The 14542-nt window shown below is 54.4% G+C and overlaps 1 protein-coding gene across 3 annotated transcripts; it reads left to right on the top strand.

Annotated features, from left to right (window-relative positions):
• The first annotated feature begins 1030 nt into the window (after positions 1-1030).
• Positions 1031-13775, top strand: PUF60 (poly(U) binding splicing factor 60). 3 transcript variants are annotated; one of them, XM_053394997.1, is made up of 11 exons: positions 1032-1398; positions 3871-3966; positions 4395-4484; positions 5204-5254; positions 7388-7549; positions 7660-7752; positions 8172-8385; positions 8469-8659; positions 8963-9107; positions 12901-13136; positions 13347-13775. In XM_053394997.1, the coding sequence occupies exons 1-11, from the start codon at positions 1345-1347 to the stop codon at positions 13644-13646; spliced, it is 1632 nt and encodes a 543-aa protein (XP_053250972.1). In that variant the 5' UTR covers positions 1032-1344; the 3' UTR covers positions 13647-13775. The 3 variants fall into 3 exon arrangements, with proteins under 3 accessions (XP_053250974.1, XP_053250972.1, XP_053250973.1); XM_053394998.1 differs by having other exon boundaries at positions 1034-1371; XM_053394999.1 differs by lacking the exon at positions 5204-5254 and having other exon boundaries at positions 1031-1398.
• Positions 13776-14542: the final 767 nt, after the last annotated feature.

The following is a 14542-nucleotide window of genomic DNA, read 5'->3' as shown; positions in this document are numbered from 1 at the left end:
TGCAACATCCTTAGGTGGCCAATGTCTTGGAGCCTCAGCTTCAGGATCTGTCCCTCCAGTGAGCACTCAGGGCTGATTTCCTTCAGAATGGAGAGGTTGGATCTTCTTGCAGTCCATGGGACTCTCAAGAGTCTCCTCCAGCACCAGAATTCAAAAGCATCAATTCTTCGGCGATCAGCCTTCTTGATGGTCCAGCTCTCACTTCCATACATCACTACTGGGAAAACCATGGCTTTAACTATACGGACCTTTGTTGGCAAGGTGATGTCTCTGCTTTATTAGATGCTGTCTAGGTTTGCCATCGCCTTTCTCCCAAGGAGCAGGAGTCTTTTAATTTAATGACTGCTGTCACCATCTGCAGTGATCATGGAGCCCAAAAAAGTAAAATCTCTCACTGCCTCCATTTCTTCCCCTTCTATTTGCCAGGAGGTGATGGGCTCAGTGGCCATGATCTTCGTTTTTTTGATGTTGAGCTTCAGACCATATTTTGCGCTCTCCTCTTTCACCCTCATTAAAAGGTTATTTAATTCCTCCTAACTTTCAACAATATGGAAATTAATTAAATGTAAGATGTTGGAACCGGAAGGAAATTTGGTATAAAAATGCTAAGAATATAAGAGCACTCGGTTAAAAGATGAAAAATAAGATAAAATTAAGCAGAAGTAGCAAATAGTTAAAGAGCCAGAAGGGGAAGTTGAGGGAAGTCACCGGGTGGGGGGTGTTTTGTTTTATTGTATTTTCTTTGATATGATTAATATGTTGAATATTAAATTAAAATTTAATAAAAACTTATTTTTTTAAAAAAGTCAACATTGTTCTAAGCTTCCAGGGAATGGCGAGAAGAGGACAGGGCCGGCGCCTGCCTGACGCCAAGGGGCGGGGAGTTCCGCAGGGGAACAGCCAGGCGGCGCAGCAGCAGCAGCCTTCCAGCTGTCGCGAGAGCCCACGAGGCCCGAAGTCTGCCGCGGTCTGTCAAACGCATCACTCGGAGGCGGGACTTCCTGGTTTCCCGTCCTATCGGAGACCGAAGGCTCTGACTGGGCCGCAGCTGCCTGTCTTTGGGCGGGAAAATGCGAAATGGTGCCAGGAGCCGCCGCTGAGGCAAATCTCGAACGCGGTGCCGAGTCTCGGAGCGGGAGCCTGGCCACCCGGCGTGACTGAGCGCCGCTCTCCCCGTCTGCCGTCGCGCTCTCTGACGGTCGGCCTCCCCCCTGTGTCGTCACCGCCCCCCGCCCCGCCCGCCAGAGACCCCCCCCAAGGAACCGGAAGTCGGTCGGCCCGTTCTCTCTCGCGCAGTTTAGTTCTCGCGAGAGCCTCTCACTCGGGAAGGAGGAGTCGGGGAAGATGGCGGCGACGACGGCGATCTCTCTGGTGAGCGAGTCGCTCCTCAGCCGGCGGGTGAGGGCTAGGCGGGCGGGAAGGAGGGTGGGCGGCGCGGAGAATACCCCGCCGTCGTGCTCGGGGCGCGGGGGCGCCGCCGCCGAAGTGCCCCCGCCTGAGCCTCAGAGCTATCCCGGCCGGGTAGCGGGCGCGGGGGAGATGGCGGGACTACATCCCCCAGCATGCCCCGCGCCCCTCTCCCGCCCGGCGCACGGGGCCACAGTTGCCGCGGCCGATGGGGCGCGTAGTTCTTGGCCTCCCAGTCGCTGAGGAGAGGCTAGCGCTCCGGGGTTTTCGAGGGAGGGAGGAGAAGGAGACCTCTTGGCGCATGCGCATCTGGAGGGCGCTCGCCGCCTGGCGCTGACTGCCGCAGCGAAGGGATCCCGGCCCCCCGGGAGGAGCGGCCCTTTCCGTGGCCTCTCCTGGCGGGGGGACGGAAGGCGCGCTTCTCACCCCCCACACACTAATTAGCGGCGGAGGAAATGCTTCCTCCCCGGGGCATGGCGGGACTTGTCTCTTGCCCCCCCCCTTAGTCAGCGGCTGGCCGCATCCCCGGCTCTCGAGGGCTATCAGGTGTGTGTGTGGGGAAGCCCCCTCGCCCTCTGCAGGAGCGCAGCGGAACTCACTCCCGCAGCAGGCGAGGCTGGACACCTGCGTGGCTCTAAAAGAGGATTGGGCGAGTTCATGGAGGAGGAGGGGTCTATCGATGGCTGTGTCCTGGAGGCAGCAGTGCTTCTGAATGCCAGCTGCTGGAAACCACATAAGGGGACAGTGTCCTGCTTGCACATTTCGCTTTGGGGGAAGCTGGTTGGCCACTGTGAGAAGAGGATGCTGTGCTGATCCAGGATCCCTCCAGGCCCCCCTTTATTTGCTGTGCATTTGTGTCCTGCCCCCCCCTTTCAGCACTGTCTGCACCTGCAAGAGTTCTGGAGCAAACTGTCATGGCAGGTCCTACCCCTTTCTGTTACCACACATGTTGTAGGTTGCTGTTTTTTCTCCTTTTTTGTGGTGCTATAACACAGGCATGTTGCTTCCCAAGCAGTGATAACGTGGTAACAGTGGAAAAGTTTCACAGAACAGCTGAAGGAGTGAAATGATGTTTGGACCGGTTTGGCTTTAATAGAGTCACAAGCAGAGGCAGCAGTGCTTCTGAATACCAGTTGCTCAAAACCACAGGAGGGGAGAAAGCTCTTGTGCTCAAATCCTGCTTGCAGACTTCCCAGAAGAGGCATCTGGTTGGCCTCTGTAAGGCCAGGATGGGTCTCATAGACTAATCCTGCAGGAGCATTCTTATGGCAATCTGGTATAAATGTACCTCCAACTTGATAGGTTGCACCTATGTTACTAAGTCATTGCCGCAAGATGCGCTTGTGCCTGGCTCAGGTGCTTGTAAAAGGGGAGTAGATAGGTAGGTGAGAGTGGAACACCGGATTACATGGAACCACTTGCTCTAATCCTGCAGTCACCATCAGTTCACTTGTTAGTCCTTGTGTTAGTGCTCCCTCCCAAGGCTGAAAGTCTACCTACCATCCTCTTGTTTTTGTCCTCAATCTCTTCCAGTTTATCTGGAAGGTCTTTAAGGAAATCCTCCTGGACTGCTTTCCTCACACCTTTTCAAGCTCCCAGTCAAGTCATACATTTGCCCAACCTTTGCCCTCCTGTGAGGGTAGACCATACTGAGTTAGGTGGATCAGTTGTCTCCCTTGGTCTGAAGCTGCTTCTGGTGTTCTGCAAGGTAGCTTCTGTCCTGTCTCTCTCAAAACACTTTGCATGCCTCCATCTCACCTTCTCAGCCACCATGCCAGCCCCGTTCTCTGCATGCTACTTTAAGGATCCTGTGTGCGTCTTGAAGACAAGGTGCTTTGTAGATTGCCACTCACTTCCTTGCCTCCTGGATCTGGTTACATGTTCAGGGTTGCCATATGTTCTGAACAATTTGGGTGAGGGCCCCACAGTGTGTAAAGCAGCCACATCTCTCTCTGTCTTGAGTGGTTTGGAAACTTCCACAGGATATGTGCAGCTCTTATACGAAAGTGAAATGTTTTTGCTCTGTGCTGCTGCACTGCAGCCTCCTTTGCTGTTCCAACAAGTATTTGCCTGATGAGGCCTCTGGGTGTTGCAGTTGCTGCATTACCACATATGGAGAGAGGCATGTGTGGCTAAGCAGTGGGGGTCCTTTCTGAGTGCTGCTGCTGGGCTATGGGGCCATGTGTGCATCCTTGAACTAGAGCTTGTTCTTCAGAGGCACTCTGGAAAGTTGGAGGGTGGCAACAGTGGTGAGGATACAATGGCAACACATCGGGGATCACATGGCAGCTTTTTGGGATGGGGTGGGCAATCACTCCTAGAAGAAGAAAGCTGAGTTCTCTGGGGGAGGCTCAGAGACTTTCCCTCTGTCTTCTCATTGCTCTCCCTTCTGAAGCAGCACAAACTTTCCCTGCAGCACTGCTCAGGCCTGGCCACCTTTTATGAGTGTCTCTTTCGTTGCAGGGCACAGAGACCGTCAAGGTAGAAAATGGACAAAGCACAGCAGCCAAGTTGGGACTCCCTCCTCTCACCCCAGAGCAGCAGGAGGCTCTTCAGAAGGTGAGTGGACCAGCAGGGGCCTTCCTGCTTGCATGCTTCTTCTCCCTCTCAAGGCTAGCCGTAATGAGGCTAGAAAGCATCACAGCTCATGGGGAGTAGAAGGCCAGGGGCTAGTCTGCCCCTCCATCCCTAGATGTCCACTTCGTGCGTCTAGGCCCCCTTGGCAAACAACTCCAGTAGCTTTGAAGGTGATGGGGGGGCGGGTCTTGAGCTTCTCGGTCAGCATTGGGCAAGAGCCACTGACTACCAACCTGTCGATGGAGGGGAACTGGTCTCAGGCAGGTGGGCTCTGGAGGAGGAGGGGGCAGTCCTCTGTGCTTGCAGTGCTGGGAAATGCCTCACGCTTTGAGGATGCTGGTGTGGCACACCCCAGTTTGTTGTCACTGTGGATGTCTGCTCTGTGACTCTGGGCTTTCTGTCCCCTTCAGGCCAAGAAGTATGCAATGGAGCAGAGCATCAAGAGTGTCTTGGTGAAGCAGACTATTGCCCACCAACAGCAGCAGCTCACCAACCTTCAGGTGAGGCACCACCCAGGGAAGCCCTGCCTTTGCCTCTCCCTCCTCCCCCCTCCCCCAAGGTGGATCCCTTTATGCACTTAGAGCCACTGCACAGCCCTGAGATGTGACTGGAGCCAGGTACTTTAGCTTCCGTTTCCGCTGCGAAATTGGAGTGTGTTGTATTCCCTCCCCCCTCTGCTAGCTCCCAGGCCCACACACTTGCTTGCATTCATTGCCTGGGTAGGGGAAGCTTAGCTGCTGAAGGAGGAGGAGAGCTGGGCTCCCAGCTGGGAGTCCTGCTGTTGGCCTGCCTAGAAGGGGGTGCCTGGGGTTGCTGGGTACATCGTCCTCACACTGACAGGGGTAGGGAGTGGCAGTCGCCTTACAGTGCAAGAGGGGTCTGTAGCTGCTGGTGAAGCCCTCTTGCTCAAGAGCCACAGATTGGGGGTGGGGGTGGGGGCACTGGGGCCAGGCCCTTTGGGCAGCTCTGGGTTACTGGGTGGGGGCACCTCCCTGCAATTAGGCAGCTGTTGAGGGTCAAAGAGGAGCCCCGCCTGTCCTGAAACACCCCCCTCGCTCCCTGGGGCTGGCAGGGGCTGTGCAGCGAGGAGGTGGAGGCGGCAGCGGCAGGCAAGCAAGGAGGAAAGAAGGAAGGAGAGGCCTCTTCCACTTGAGTTTTGACGAAAAGCCGTCGTATGCTCAGCTCCCACAGACTGAACTCTGTCTTTACTGTCTTTCAGATGGCAGCAGTGACAATGGGCTTTGGAGATCCTCTCTCACCTTTACAATCGGTCAATAGACACATTCACTTCTTCTGGGGCACTTGGTCTTAGTCAGGGCCTAGCACAGGGGAGGACGTAGCTGTGGCCTCCCCCTCCCTCCCCCTCCCTCCACATACCCGCCTGCTTTGGACACGCCCCACCAACCCAGGCCAAGTGTTAGCTCCCCAGAGGAAGGAAGACCGTGGGCTGGGGGCAGCCGGGGCCGTTGGAGGCATTGGGCAGAGAGAGAAAGAGCGAGAGAGCTTTAGAGCCAAGCAGCTGGGAGAGCCACCTCTCTAGGGATGCTGAGGTCCTGACCTAAAAGTAACTGCCAAGGTAACTCACCAGTGGGCCAGCACGGGATGCGAGAGGCCTGGCTGCTGGGTGTTGGGGCAGTGAAGGCCCCTCTGGGCAAGTTGGACTGCTCTCCCGGGAGAACACTGCTAGGACAGTGTTTACGGGGGTGGGAGAGAGAGAGGTGGCAGTTGCCAGTCCTCCCTCTGCCTCGCCATGCGCAGGGCTTGGGCTGGTAGGGCACCCGCCCCTGCTCCTGTAGCTGGAGCCTAAGCACTGCACAGACACCTCACAGAGCCTCCTCCAGCTGTACTGAGGCACGGCAGGGTTAGCCTGAGCGCTTGGCAGGGCCTGGACTCCTGCCAGGCCCTTGTGCCACGCTGTGCCTGGGCATGGGGTGGGGGTGGAGCTTGCTGAGGCATCCCGGTTACTGCTGCGTGGTGGACAGGGAGGCAGAAGACAGACTGAGCCCTCCAGGAGCCGTTGAAGAGTCCGGCCTTTGAGCACAGAAGGGCAGAAATGCCCTTGAGGGCTGGCCTCTGGACTTGACGGAGGGTACCAGCCGCTCTTCTGGGGCTGGGAGCCTGGGTTTAGCTTAGCATTGGTGGGGCAAGGTCTCCACGGGAGCGAGTAACTGGCTGGCGGCCTTGCAGTGCACCTGGCCACCCACCCGTGGCACCTCATAGGAGCTGCCCGTCGCTTCCCTGCTTATGTTGGGAGGGGAGCAGGCAGCCCAGGTGGCAGGTCCTGGGGCGGGCTGGGGATGGTTGTCCTCGACCCCACGTGCTTCCCTTGCGAGTGCATGCAGCATCTCTCCCTAACTCTTTGCTCTGCTGGCTCCTGAATGCTGGGAGGTGTGATGAGGTCCTCGAGGTTGCCCTGTGGCTCTAGTTTCCTTAGTCTGCAGCTGGGAGCCCCATGCCAGAGAGGGGGCCCTTTGCTGGCCCCACAGGCCCCAGACCGGCTCACTTCGCATAGGGAAGGCAGGCTTGGCTTGCAGCTGTCCACTGCCTCCCCCATGCAGTTCTCTCCTAGCATGGTCTTCAGCCTCTGTCCCAAAGAGAGGGAGGGAGGGAGCAATGAAGGAAGGAGTGATCAGGGCGGGCCTTATTTGCCTCCTTTTGGTCTCTTGGACCATGCAGGCTCCTTCCTGCCAGAGAAGCATTGCGGGGCCCCTTGGGGGCCCCAGGGCAGCCCTGACCGTTGCACAAAGTCCACGTGGCTCTGGGCAGCCAGTGCGTGTCCCTGGCCATTGGACTCTCCTCTCCCCACCTGATCCCAGAGAGCAGTTCCTTCTGCTGGCCCCATGCGCAGGTGCGGGAGTGCAACTGCTTCAGGGTCTGGCTGGGTTTCCACAGTAGCCTTGTGTGCCACTGCAGGCCAGCAGCTGGGTGGTGGCAAACCTGGGATTGGACGCCAGCTGAGAGTGCCTGGCTCAGGGCTCCAGCCAAGACAGTATGTGGAGGGGAGGGGCAGGGAGACGCATGACTACGGCCCGTGCTTGGGACAGCAGCCCGTTCTTTGGAGCGCAGGCAGCGGAAATGACCCCTTCACATGGACTGTTGGTTGTTTCTGATGGGGCCTGTCTGGGGGGATGAGGGTTTTGTCAGGTGAAGACTGAAGCTGGATCTCTTGCTGCCCCTTGGGAGGTGGTTGACCCCTTTCTGTCTGCAGTAGGGTGTGGCAGGTTCCTCTTGCAGGAGTGAGATGAGATGGCTTGGGTGGGCCAGGCTGGGCTGGGGCTGCTGAGACTCGGAGCTTCCCTTCGCTGTTGGGGGCGGGAAAGGAAAGCGGGGTTGTTGGGGAAGAGCTGTCCTTGCCCCTTCAGCTACCCCCAAGCTGACCAGCCAGACCTTCTTTCTGATACAGATGGCAGCCCAGAGGCAGCGGGCTCTGGCCATCATGTGCCGGGTCTACGTGGGCTCTATTTACTATGAGCTTGGAGAGGACACGATCCGTCAGGCCTTTGCCCCCTTCGGCCCCATCAAGAGCATCGACATGTCCTGGGACTCTGTGACCATGAAGCACAAGGTTGGTGCTGCTGTGTTGCAGCCAGTTGGGTGAGCTCCTTCAGGAGGGGCGCGGCGCGAGGGCCCTGGCATGGGTTGTGAACAACACTCTCTCCCCCTTATTCCTTGCAGGGCTTTGCTTTTGTGGAATATGAGGTGCCTGAAGCTGCTCAGCTGGCCCTGGAGCAGATGAACTCCGTCATGCTGGGGGGACGGAACATCAAGGTATATCACACAAGCGCCGGCAGGTAGCTCTCCCTGGCCCTGACAGGGTGGTGCTGCTGCCCATTTGACTGCCTCTCGGTTCACTTGTTTTGGTTTTCTCCCTGCCAGGACAGGACAGGACTCTGCAGGCATGGAAGCCCCATGCTGACTCCCTCCCCCTATTGGAAATCTGCTTTGGTGCCCGCCCCCCGCTCACCTGGATTTTCAGCAGGGGCTGGACTCCCTCACCTCCAAGCACACCTCCCCTCCCCTCTGGCCCGTTAGTTGCCTGCTTGTTGTCCAGAGGGAAGCAGTCACTTGTACCCAGCACTGTCTTCTGGGGGGCTCCCTGCAGAATTGTGTGTGCAGCAGTGTCAGGAGAGTGTTGGGTGGGCGGCATGCATGCCTGTCCTCCTCAAGGCAAGGACCTTTGCTTGCAGGTGGGGAGGCCCAGCAACATTGGCCAGGCCCAGCCCATCATCGACCAGCTGGCGGAGGAGGCACGGGCCTTCAACCGCATCTACGTGGCCTCAGTTCACCAGGACCTTTCGGATGATGACATCAAGAGTGTTTTTGAGGCCTTTGGGAAGATCAAGTCCTGCACGTTGGCCCGGGACCCCACGACAGGGAAGCACAAAGGCTACGGATTCATTGGTAAGTGGGCTGCCAGCGGCGAGGGCAAAATCCACTCTGGTATGGGGCAGCTGCCCTCCAATCGCCATCTTCTCTTCTTGCAGAATATGAGAAGGCACAGTCTTCGCAAGATGCTGTCTCGTCCATGAACCTCTTTGACTTGGGGGGCCAGTACCTCCGAGTGGGCAAAGCTGTCACGCCCCCTATGCCGCTCCTGACTCCTGCCACTCCAGGAGGCTTGCCCCCAGCAGCGGCAGTCGCAGCCGCTGCTGCCACAGCAAAGATCACAGCTCAGGTAAGAAGCGGAGTTGAGCATTAGCATTGAGCCGTGTGTGCTGCTCCGTGGTCTGGGTTTTGCAGGCACAGGTTGCACACGTGTGCACACATCTCTTCCATCACATTCTTGCACCTGCCTAGAGCATCTCTAGGGGCTAGAGTGACCTGCTTGGACTCTCTTGTTTCGGCCTGCCATGAGTGCTGGTGGGTGTAGCGCTGAAGACAGTTTGTGGGCCCCTCAAGCCTCTTTGGGTGCTTGGAAAAGGAGGGCCAGGGCTCCTTGGGCAGGTCTGATCTGGTGCTGTTGCCTTTCCTTCCGCAGGAAGCTGTGGCAGGTGTGACAGGAGCTGCCGTCCTCAGCACGTTAACAACTCCAGGGCTGGTGACGCCGGCACTGACCTTAGCACAGCCCCTGGGCGCTTTGCCGCAGGCTGTGATGGCTGCCCAAGCACCAGGTGTAATCACAGGTGAGTCTGGAGACAGGGCGCTGAAAGTCTCACATGCTGGGTGTGGAGGTGAGGGTGGCCCTGGCATTTAGAGGCTGGAGGTCTCCTTCCTGAATTTGTTGAATCTTCTTTTTAAAGCCCTCAGCGAGTTCCAAAGGTGTTTTGTGTGGAGAAGTCGTTCCTTTTGTGTCCTGAACCTGCTGCCAGTCTAATTTCATTGGAGAACAAAAATAACTTTTATTTGCTCTCTCTTCTCCACACCAACATTCTTTTCTGTGTTCTCCCATCGTGTATCTACACTAAAGTGAGCCAACAACCTTCTAAGCAAGATGCTCCAGCCTCTTCATCATCTTGCTTGTCTCTTTCTCCATCTGCTTCAGTTCCATGATGTTCTTTTCAAGATGAGGCATCCACAGCATCTCTGTATGATGGCTGTTCTGGTTTTGATTTCCTGACATGGCCCTTTTCTCTGCTGCTTAAACGATCCTCACATTGCTCATGAAACCCGATGTGTTTATTGTGACTCAAGCAGGACATGTAAAGTTTCACTAACCTTTTAGAGTTCTTTGAAAGTGTAAGCAAGCCTATAGATAGAGGTGGTCCAGTCAGCATTGTGCATTGAACCTTTGGAAAAGCTGCTGGTAAAGTCTCTCATTAAATACTCCAGAATACGTTTAGCAGTCATGGGGTCAGAGGGCAGGTTTGTAGCTCATTAAGGAAGAGGAAGCAGAGAGTAGAACCAATGTAGGAGGTGGAGTCCCCCGAGGAGTAGTATGGGATGGGTGCATTTTAATTTACTCATTAGTTAGGTGCAAGCAGTGAGGTGGCTGTTTGCTGGTGATGCCAAATGTTCCAAGTTGATTAAAATGAAAAGGGATTGTGAGGAGCTCCAAAATGATCTCTCCAAACTGTTAAATGGGTTTTAACATGGCAAATGCAATTCTGTTCAGTCAAAGGGAAAGTTAAGCACCGTATTTTTCGCCCCATAGGACGCACCGGCCCATAGGACGCACCAAGTTTTTTTGGGGGGAAATAAAGGAAAAAAATTTTATTTCCCCCCCACGCGCTTGTGGGGCCGGCAGCGGGGAGAAGCACTCTTCTCCCCACCGCCCGCCTTCAGACCAGGTCCGGGGACAGCGGGAAGACGCGCTGCGCCTCCCAGCTGTCCCCGGAGCTTGCGGGTCAGGCAGCGGGGAGAAGCGCTCTTCTCCCCGCCGCCCGCCTTCAGATCAGGTCCGGGGACAGCGGGAAGATGCGCTGCGCCTCCAAACCACTTCGGGAGACAGCGGGATGGCGGCGTTCCGCCTCCCTCTGCCCCCCGACCTTGTGGGGCTGGCGCTGGGGCTCTCCTGAAGCCTGGAGAGCGAGAGGGGTCGGTGCGCACCGACCCCTCTTGCTCTCCAGGCTTCAGCGAAAGCCTGCATTCGCCCCATAGGACGCACACACATTTCCCCTTCATTTTTGGAGGGGAAAAAGTGCGTCCTATAGGGCGAAAAATACGGTACATTGGAGCAAAAAATCTTAAATTCATACATAGGCTAATGGGGTCTGAACTGGCAGTGACTGACCAGGACCAAGACCTTAGGGCTGCAGTGGACAGCTCAGTGAAGAGCTTGACCCAGTGTGTGGCAGCTGTAAAAAGGCAAATTCCATGCTAGGGATCATTAGGAAAGGAACTGAAAGTAAAACAGCTGATCTCATAATGTTGTTACAAAAATCTATGGTGTGGCCACATTTGGAATACTGTGTCCAATTCTGGTGGCTTCACTTCAAAAGGATATTGTAGAGATGTCAAAGGTTTGTTGGCTTATAAAAGTACTTTTTTACCACTATATCATAAACAACCAGGGTGGTGTATAAAGTTCAGAAAAGGGCGAACAACATGACCAAGGGGCTGGACCAGCAGCAGCATTTGGGGCCTTCTAGTATAGCAGGGGAAAGAGGAGTCTGGGAAACATCATAGAAGTGTATAAGGCATGCAGTCATTGGAGGAAGGGGGAAGGACAAGGTTTTCTTCTGGCCGCGTAATGCCAGAACCCAGTGAGGTCTTCCAAAGAAGTTGCACGTTTAGGACAGATTCAGGTACTTTTTCATACTGTGAATAGTTAAACTCTGCTATTTGCTCCCACAAAATGTCGTGTTGGCCACCCAAAAGATCTAGACATGATGGCTCTGTGTTCTGCCATCAGTGCCTGAAGCAGTATCCTTCTAAATGCCAGTTGCTGGGAATCTCAGAGGGAGAGCACTGTGGGCTTCCCCTCCAGAGGCATCTGCCTGGCCACTGAGAGCTGTGTACTCCACGGGCCTTTCTTATTTTCCAGAAGGGCTCTCCTTGTGAAAACAGGTAATTCCTGCCTTTTGCTTCCTGTCTTTAAACCATTCAGTTAAATAATGCATAAGAGGATTTGACCTCTTTCTCAAGAGCCGTTGATGAGGAAGTTTGTTGAAAGCCATCTACATATTTGTTGCTATTCTCAAAGAATTCTAAAAGGTTGGTGAGACAGGACTTCTTATTGCAGAAGCCATGCTGGTTCTTTCTCAGCAAGGGTTGCTCTTCTCTACATTTGACAACTGTAGCCTTGCATATATGTTTTCTACCAGCAAAGCCTGGTTTGGGGGACAGATCATGTCAGGAGATGCATTTGCCTAGTGCAAGAAGTCACTAATTTCTTGCAGCCACCCTCTCCCCAGATGCTTGCAGCACATCAGTTTCATTCACCTCCAGAATCACTTGTTAATCTCATGCTACAACTTTGAGGTACTTTGTAGCCTTTGTACTTCTGGGGAGAGTCTCAAAACAACCTCAGTTCAAGGTGTTTTCTCCCTTTGCCCACACCTGTTGGAGATAGGGGTGAGCAATGAAGTCATGTTTGTAGATGATGGGATATTAATTCCTTTACACTGTGTACAACTCTGGTCACCTTACCACAAACAAGATACTGTAGAGCTGGAACAGAAATGTTTCGGGCTTTGTAGTATTGAAATGTGAGCAAGGAGGCATATGAGGGGTTTTTGAAATGATTTCATGGCATAGAGAAAGTGGACTGAAAGCAGTTTTTCTTCATTGCAATAATAATTTAGGTTACCTTAGCAAGAGGCATTGGTAAGTAGGTTCAGCAGAGATAAGAGGGGACTTATTGGAATATGGAACTCGCTGTTAGAAGGCATTCAATTACCATATTTCCTTTAATAGAAGATTTGGTGTAGGCCAGCTTTCTCAGTGACTATAAGCTATGATGGTCGTTGAACCTTCACAAATATTGCATGTTGTGGAGTGTATGCCTGCCTTGTGATTTTTCAAAGCAGCACAATTTCTTTGAAAAACTGGTTGCTGGACTAGGTGGGCCTTTGATCTGATTGAGCAGAGCTGCATTCAGGAGGATTGGGAAGCTGCTTTGTATCAAGTCAGAACGCAACCCTATACATAGCCCAGTATTGTCTTTTCTGACTGGCAGACAAGGACTCCAAGATCTTGGGCAGAGAAAGAGGTAGAACAGTTGGTGGTAGAGCAACTGCTTTGCATGTTGAAGGTCCCAGGTTCAATCCCTGTCGTCTCCAGTTACAACTGAAAGAGTCCCCTGCCTGAAATACTTGAAGGCTGCTGCCAGCCAGTGTAGACAGTCCTGAAGTTGCTGTGTTCCTGAATCAAAGCTCCCTCCCATGAGCTGTCATTACTGCATTCTCCCGGGTGGTGTTTGGCCTCCCTCTTTTTGGGTGCCCTGCTCATTGCCTGGGGAGGGAGGAAGGGTCCTGGAGCATATGAGTTGCCTGGCACTGCTCTTGCTCATGCCTTGGTCTGTTTCTTTCCCTTCAGGCGTGACCCCTGCTCGCCCACCCATTCCCGTCACCATTCCCCAGGTGGGTGTGGTGAACCCCATCTTGGCCAGCCCCCCAACACTAGGCCTGCTAGAAGTAAAGAAGGAGAAGGAAGAGGAGGAAGTTTTCCAGGAGTCTGAGAGGCCAGAAATGCTCAGTGAGCAGGAGCACATGAGCATCTCTGGCAGCAGCGCCCGTCACATGGTCATGCAGAAGCTGCTTCGGAAGCAGGAGGTGAGTTGGGGCCAGGGCAGTGAACTTAGCTGCCCCTGGCTTTCTGCCCTGGGGCTGGGAGGAGAAGGGACAGGACAGGAAATGTGGTGGAAGGTGGTGCAGGGTGGCTGGGGTGTGGGGAGCCAGCTACCAGATGATTTCCCCACCCCAGAGTGGGTAAGGAGGGGTCTTGCGGAGTTGTGACATTTTGCTCTCCTTTTCTCCTGGCAGTCAACTGTGATGGTCTTGCGCAATATGGTGGACCCCAAAGACATTGACGATGACTTGGAAGGGGAAGTGACAGAAGAGTGTGGCAAGTTTGGGGCTGTCAACAGGGTCATCATCTACCAAGAAAAGCAGGGCGAGGAGGAGGATGCTGAAATCATTGTCAAGATCTTTGTTGAGTTCTCCATGGCCTCAGAGACGCACAAAGCCATCCAGGCGCTGAATGGCCGCTGGTTTGCTGGCCGGAAGGTGGTGGCCGAGGTGTATGATCAGGAGCGATTTGACAACAGTGATCTCTCCGCATGAACTCTGCTCCAGAGAGACTTTGTTATTCTCCTCAACCCCCTTTGTGTTCAGGGATGCTTCTGGGCCAGCATCTCTTGCTCCTGTCATGTATTTGTAGTTTCGGATAAAAGTGCAAGGAGAAAAACCTTTCTACCTTTGTGCTGGAGTGGTGGTGCTGGTGGGGCATTCCCTTCCCAGTGGCAAGAGACTTTGCGCGCTCTCTCTCTTTCCCCTCCCATCCTGTCTTTCTCCCCTGTCCTTTACCACAAAGGAGTGAATGGGCCGCTTTTGCTTAGTTATGGGGGTGGGAATGAAGAAAAAGGGGCCAGTTCATTCCCCCACCCCATCCCCTTTCTGGCAATTATGAGGAACCCTTCTGTCAAATGTTCTGGTCCTCTCTCCATACCCCTTGCTTGGTGATGGTGGCAGCAGTCGTGGCCAGCATCTCTCTTCCCCTACAGAGCAGGCGTGTTGCCCCTGAGACACATAGGGCCAAAGCCACAGCACTCTGGGGAAAATGAAGATGGCAGGCGCACCATCTAGCTTTGGGCTGCAGTTCATGACCAGCGGTCAGGGATGATGTGAGCTAGGTCCAAAACCTCTGGGGAGGACACCAAGCTGGTGGAAGGCTGGCCCAGAGGAGAGATTGCAAACTCATAAGGTTCTCAAGGTGGGTCTGAGAGCAGCAGAATAAAGTACCACCTAGAAAATAATGATCTGTCCCCCCAACCAGGCTTTGCTGGTAGAAAACATATATGCAAGGCTGCAGTTGTCAAATGTACAGAAGGACAACCCCTGCTGAGGAAGAAGAATGGAAAGGAAGAAGGAAGTCCTCTTTTGGGGTCTGGAGACTAGTTGGGGGTGCCTCTTTCTCCCCCAACCTGGGGAGGGCGGGTGTTTGCGTCTCCTTCCTGTTT

Source organism: Podarcis raffonei, chromosome 7 (assembly GCF_027172205.1).
Source record: "Podarcis raffonei isolate rPodRaf1 chromosome 7, rPodRaf1.pri, whole genome shotgun sequence".
NCBI lineage: Eukaryota > Metazoa > Chordata > Lepidosauria > Squamata > Lacertidae > Podarcis > Podarcis raffonei.
This window is presented reverse-complemented; position numbering and strand designations above follow the sequence as displayed.

Excerpts from the sequence above, each read along its gene's own strand:
- PUF60 (XM_053394997.1), top strand. The coding sequence starts at position 1,345 with ATGGCGGCGACGACGGCGATCTCTCTGGTGAGCGAGTCGCTCCTCAGC. Across the intron at positions 1,399-3,870 it reads AGTCGCTCCTCAGCCGGCGG|GGCACAGAGACCGTCAAGGT; the intron begins GTGAGGGCTAGG and ends CTTTCGTTGCAG. Across the intron at positions 13,137-13,346 it reads AGCTGCTTCGGAAGCAGGAG|TCAACTGTGATGGTCTTGCG; the intron begins GTGAGTTGGGGC and ends TTCTCCTGGCAG.